Below are 6750 nucleotides of genomic sequence, written 5' to 3'. Positions count from 1 at the left end.
TGACCTCCACAATGGTATGATATGATATTGTTCACTTTGAGTATAAACTCTCGTGACTTTCCATTTGGTTTCATCAAAAGGTTATTTCAAACCAATGGAGATAATGTTCCTTACTTATAAACTCACGAGGTGGGACCACTCCTCTCAACAATCCTCAACCAACTCTTTCGACCCAGTTTCTTCCTAAGCTATGCATTAGGCCAAGAACCTCAGTGCCCGAAACCATTTCGGTTAACCATTTGACCATACAACATTTAGTTGCTTGCATGATATTGATACCCTAGGTAGGTAGCTACTGTGAAATTTGAACATGGTTTTCACTTCTACCATTTAACAAATTTCTCTCAACATTTGCATAGCTTAGATACAACAACGAACACGAACACGAAACATGGAAGATCAGTATTGGGGAAAGGAGCATTCAAGGGGGCGTTAGCAGATATTGTCTTCTTTGAGCTTTCACTTTCGAGTTTCTCCTTAAGGTTTTTAAAACACATCTGCTAGAAAGAGGTTTTCACACCCTTATAAAGAACGTTTCGTTCTCCTCCCCAACTGATGAGAAATCTCACAATCCACCCCCATTCGGGGCCTAGCGTCCTTGCTACACACTGCCTCGTGCACTCCCCTTCAAGGCTCAACCTCCTCGCTTGCACATTGCTCAGTGTCTAGCTTGAATACCATTTATAACAGTCCAAGGCCACCGCTAGCATCCCCATCCGATGTGGGAACTCACACAGGCCCCTTTCCCCTATTCTATCCTATTAAGATATACCAATAAATCATAAATCTGATCGGTCTTGCCGTGTGATCTATCTCCTGAAACAAACCCATGAATGGTTCCATTTAACTCAATGAAGCTCCAACCTGGTTTCTTGACAAGATCCTTCTCATACACAACACTACGTAGTTTTTCAACTTCATGCCACTGCCCAACACTAGCCTGTGTATTGCTCAACAGAGTATAATAGCCTACATTATCAGGTTCTAATTCAAGAAGCCTGTGTGCAGCATAGATAGCGATTTTAGTGTCTCCATACACCCGGCAGGCACCCATAAGAGCACCCCAAATCCTACCATCACAGAGATTTGTCATTCTCAATATAATCGCAAAGGCCTCTCTTACTCTTGTTGATCTACTCAAAAGATCAACAAAACAAGTGTAATGCTCTAAATCAGGCTTAATATTGAACCTTGACCTCATTGAATAAAAGATTTCACAGCCCTCACTTACAAGGCCAGAGTGGCTACAAGCAGATAGCAGACTCAAGAACGTGACACTATTTGGGGCCACTTCTTCACTCATCATATGGTGATATAGATTGAGGGCATTGATACCTTGTCCGTGAGCGCCATATCCCTCAATCATGGACGTCCACGCCACAACATCTTTAACTATGATCAAATCAAAACATTTTCTAGCAGAAGCAATGCTTCCACATCTTACATACATGTTCATAAGAGACGTTTCTAAGTGGGTATTACATATCTCCAATCCATAGATTCGGATGAGGTAACAATGTATGCCTCTTCCCAGCTGCAGAGCACCCAAATGGGCGTAAGCATCAATTAAGTGTTTCAAAATTCCAAGGCTGGGTTTCAAGCCAGCAGCTTGCATTTGGCTGAAGATCTCTACTGCCTCATCAAAGTGTCCATTTTGAATAAAACTAGACATCATGGCCCCCCAAGTAATGATGCTCCTATTAGGAATTTCATTAAATAGCCTAGTTGAATTGTCCAACTCCCCAAACTTGGCATACATATCCAACAATGAAGTCCGCAGAATGCTATCATAGAGACCAGTTTTAATTGCCAGAGAGTGTAGATTTTCACCTAGGATCAGACACATGGATTCAGATGTCTTTGTTGCTGATATAAGTATGGTTAATGTCTCAATGATGAGTGGAACTTCACCACCCATGATTTGTTTGAAGATATCAACAGCTTTCACAATATCCCCCACGGAGGAGTAAAAAGATATCAAAATATTCCAAGAAACAACATTCTTGCAATCAATTTCAGAGAAAAAACATACAAATTCATCTTCCCCACCTAGTCGACTATACATTCGTAAGAACCAATTCTGCAGACCTACATCAAACAATAAACCATTCTTAACCACAAGACATTGAATCAGCCTTCCCAGAACCAAATCCTCAGTAACACAACAAGCTTGCAGCATTGCCATCATGGTCACCGAATTCGGCTCCAACACCCTCCTCATTCCCTCAAAAAGATTCAAAGCACAAACAATATCACCGCTATTAACATATGCAGAAATCATGGACGTCCAAGAGACCAAGTCTCTATTAGGCATTTCATCAAACACTTTGCGTGCATGACCCAAACACTCACATTTCGCATAAACCTCCATCATGGTATTACAGAAATACAAATCAGAACCAAACCCCATTCGAATTCCAACACAATGAACCATTCCCGCATAGACTACATCAACCCAAATCGACATAACGACATGGTTAAGAATCGGAAACGTGAACCCATCATGCTCAACTCCCACCTCCCTCATGTTTTTATACAACATAATGGCAGATAAGAACAAACCTGAGTCAAATTGGGACTTGATGATGGAATTCCAAAGCATGGGTTCGGTGTGCGGGAAGGCGTTGAGAACAGAGACAGCACTGGGAAGGTCGTTGAACTTGGCGTACAGACGAATGAGCTTGGAGGCAATGAAAACCGTGTCGAACCCAGATGAGAGAATGAAATAGGCATGGATTTGCTTCAGAAGACGAAGATCCTGGCATGATTGTAAGAGAAGAGAAGGGGTTTGCATAAGAAAGGATTGTGGAGAGAAGTGAAAGGTTTTCAGGTAATGGGGAGAGAGTAACGAAGGGAGTTTGAGAGAATTGGAGGAGAAGAGAAAGCGTGGGAGGCCATGGAAATGGAAGGGAATGGTGTGTGATGAAAAATGACGAGAACAGATCAAAACCAGAGAATAGAGACGCCTATCTCTGATTTCTTTGCATAAAAAACGGCAGACCATATGTTCTGCCTTAACCAAATATTGTAGTAACTACAGTTTAGGTCATCGTTGTAACTAGGTCATCCATGTAAATGACTCTACTCTTAGCCGGGTTGGATAGTTTGGTTGGATGAATTGCATAAAGTATGAATGACACGTGCCTGTGCCTGTGACCCCTACATGAGTCATGTTTTGTGACACGTGTCTTGTAGCTCCTACCTGAGTCATGTTTTGTGAATGTTTGACATGTAATATATCAGGTTTATATTATGATACAAAATTATGCTATGTTATTAGTTATACCATGGGATGATTGGGATGATTGTGTTATGTTATGGATTTGGTTGTGAACTTACGGTTGTATAATGCATGAAACTTATAAGTAACGACCCGAAATTTTCTACTTAATTTAAGGTCGCTACTGTACCATAACATTGAATGCGGAAGCCTTCATTTAAATTCCATAAAACGTAACATTTATCTTAAAACACAGTCATGGACTTACGTGTTTCGAAAACACCTTTAAAAAACGACAACATAAGGTTAAATAAAATAAATAAATGTTTAAATTAAGAACATCCTATTCTAGCCTAAGTCTAAGAAATTAAATACGACTACCCTATGCATGTGTCATGGTCTCGACTTGTGATGTCGTCGTCAGCCGTGTAGGAATGCCTCGTTTTAACCTGAAAAATGTAGTAGCACATGGCTTGAGTATTTAAAGAAATACTTAGGAAGTGACCCTACTATTGGGGTTAAATGCAAGCACATGCGAAGCAATGATGGGACCTATCATTTCAATCTATTTTCTGACGGTACTGTTCTAACGGGTAATTTGGACATGTACCATATACTCTACACACAGCCCATACGTGCGAGTATGGGCTCACCAGTCAGTTCGCACACCGCTGGGCCACTTTCCTTGTCGGGCGAGCATACTCTAGGAGCTCACATAATGAATATAACCCCGCTATCATCTTTTATGCTTAACATGTCATTTCTCATTTTTCAGTCTATGTATCATACATAATCCTAACGGGGTTACATTTCATTTCATTTATTGTGATATCATGTCATTCATAACATGCTGTATATATACAATTTAGAAAATATAACATAACGCTCCATGCTTTTAACATGTCATTTTATAACATGCAATTCATACAACAATTACCTCAATGGTCACACAAAAACATCTAAGCATAACATATCACATCACAACATATCGTATCATAAACATGTCATATCGTAAATACTTCGTGGTCATATAGTTCCCTAACTTATCATAGCCTTAACGTTCTTATACCTATCACAGTCATATCGTTACGTGAACGTACCTTAGTCATATCATCACAGGAACGTATCCTAACGCTATCGTTTTATCAATCTATCACAAACCATCCCTTTCTACCCATATCCTAATCAGATTCTTTCATCAATCTCCCCTATCCATAGCACTCGGTATGTAACCTAACCTTAACGTTTCATGAACGTATCTTACTCCTATCGTTATCTTTCGTTTTGTGCATCCTTCTCGTATCCTATCTCAAACATATCCTTGAACACATCGTACCATAATTATTATCATACAATTCACATATTATAACATAACATAAACATAATATAAGCATGCCGATTCACAGATAATTCATACATATCAGTATATATGACACGTGCAGAACCACATGCACTTGTCAACATCAAATATAACTATGCCAATAGTAAGACTACTTACCTGATCAGCTTAAGTTGTTGTCACGAATATATCCTTAATAAAAGTTCGATTCTGTCTTTTGAAATCTAAGACAACCTATGTGAGCCCTTGACATCAGTCTTAAGTTTGAACTCTATACAATTATTTATCTAATTCTCATTGGTCCATTTTAAAACTCTTGAAATGTTATATATCTATAATTATATGTTTATAAAAAAATCTTATTTTTCATGGTTAATGTTGTATAAAAAAAAGTAGATAGAGTTATTTCAAATTATTCTGAACTTTATTGCTCTTGTATTTACTTTTTTTTCTATTTAGTTTGTGGTTTTTAATTCCTGAATTTCTTTTTTTTATCTGTATTTACTTTTGTGGTTTTTAATTCCTGAATTTTTTTTTTAATCTGTATTTACTCTGTTCCTTCTAATCTTGTTCTAATATATTCTAAATTTCTAGTGGATTCTTGTCTCCAAATCTTTCCTTATCTCTGTTTCTTATTCACAAATTTTCTTGGCCATTCTATTGACTACTGATATAAATTTAATCTAATATTACTAATTTCTTGATTTACTAGTAGAATTCGAATAAATGATTGACATGTAGTTTCTAACTCAAAGTTAAACCATTGTAATAATTTAATGAATATCTAGCTATAATTGGTTGTGATTTCTAAAAAAGATATAGGATAAAAGAAAATTAAGATTTAATATATACTTTATTCTTCAAATTTATTTCACATAAATCTTCAGTGAATCTCAACTGGATAAAGGTCATTCTCATTTTTTTACAAGTAAATCTAACCATGGTTGTTTTTCTGTTTATTTTTGTAGTAACTGTTAATGGTAAGAATGGGTTGAAGAGAGATAATTGTGGGAACAGATGAGAGGTTAGTGAAGAGAAGCGGGAAAAAATGGTTTCTTATTTATTTATTTATTTATTTATTTATTATTATTATTTAACTATTTTTTAATAGTTATTTTTATTTATTTTTTCTTTATTTATTTCCTTATTTATGATTTTATTTATTTATTTATTATTATTTGTTGGGCTACTACATTGTATGTCATGCCAAGCACACTACGCTAGAGTGTTTACTCTAGGTTTATGAGAAATTGTTAAGCCAAGTATGTTATTCATGAAAGTTATATTTACGAAAATAATAGGTAACACTTGCATCATACTTATATGCCATAATTGAAAACTATGGGAACTTCGTGTATTTGGTATGTCACATGCGTTAGGATACTTCTCCATTATGATTAGTACGACCACAAAGACTCCGATATAATGTACACTCCGATATTATGTGTGCTCCTTTTCCTCTTAAGCTTTTCCGGTAGCGTGAATGTATGCTAGCTGAATGTTATAGAAGAGGGGTAAGTATACAAGTCCATCTAAGAGTCCATGCATGCATGCGCGAGCCGTGTATAGAGAAGTATTGCACAACCCATTTGGCTCAAACTAAAAAGTGGAGACCAAGACCATGATGTTTTATAAAATAATAGATCCTATCATGATTGCATGAGATTTCTTGACCCCAATAGTGGAGCAACTTACTAAGTTTTTGTAAATACTCAAGCTACATGCTACTTCCTCTTGTACAGATGATAGCACTTTTGTGAAGGTCATGAACCAAAGCTAGGATAGTTGCATTTATGTTTAAACCCTAAATTTTGCTATTTAATCTAAAGCCATTACTATATTTCTAATGGTATATCTCAGAATTACTTTAAATGGGCTCTTATTATAAATGCAACATTAATTCATTCCTCATTTATTACCTCATGAATAAATAAATGCAAAAGAAAGAAAAAGGAAAACGATGTTGAATGAAAAATCCTCTACTAACCTATAGTTTATTAATGCAATTAAAATTCAAACTTGTACTTAACTTATACTAGTAATACAAATGCAATTCAACATATACTAATCTATACTATTAATGCAAATACAACTCAACCTGTACTAACCCATACTATTAAAGTAGAAAGAAAATCTATCTTATGCATGTGCCACAGTCACGGAGTTGCGATGTTTCTGTCAGTCTCATATG

At 36.3% G+C, this 6750-nt stretch overlaps 1 protein-coding gene across 1 annotated transcript; it reads right to left on the bottom strand.

Annotated features, from left to right (window-relative positions):
- Positions 1-3023, bottom strand: LOC111789989 (putative pentatricopeptide repeat-containing protein At3g01580). Its single transcript, XM_023670741.2, has one exon. The coding sequence runs from the start codon at positions 3002-3004 to the stop codon at positions 749-751; it is 2256 nt and encodes a 751-aa protein (XP_023526509.2). The 5' UTR covers positions 3005-3023; the 3' UTR covers positions 1-748.
- Between the last annotated feature and the right edge of the window lie 3727 nt (positions 3024-6750).

This window comes from Cucurbita pepo, chromosome 10 (assembly GCF_057944985.1).
Source record: "Cucurbita pepo subsp. pepo isolate OVF chromosome 10, ASM5794498v1, whole genome shotgun sequence".
Classification (NCBI taxonomy): Eukaryota; Viridiplantae; Streptophyta; class Magnoliopsida; order Cucurbitales; family Cucurbitaceae; genus Cucurbita; species Cucurbita pepo.
Note: the sequence above shows the minus strand (reverse complement) of the source record. Positions and strands in the feature narration are given on the sequence as shown.

Bases quoted from the DNA above. Each gene is read 5' to 3' on its own strand.
- LOC111789989 (XM_023670741.2), bottom strand. From the start codon at position 3,004: ATGGTCTGCCGTTTTTTATGCAAAGAAATCAGAGATAGGCGTCTCTAT.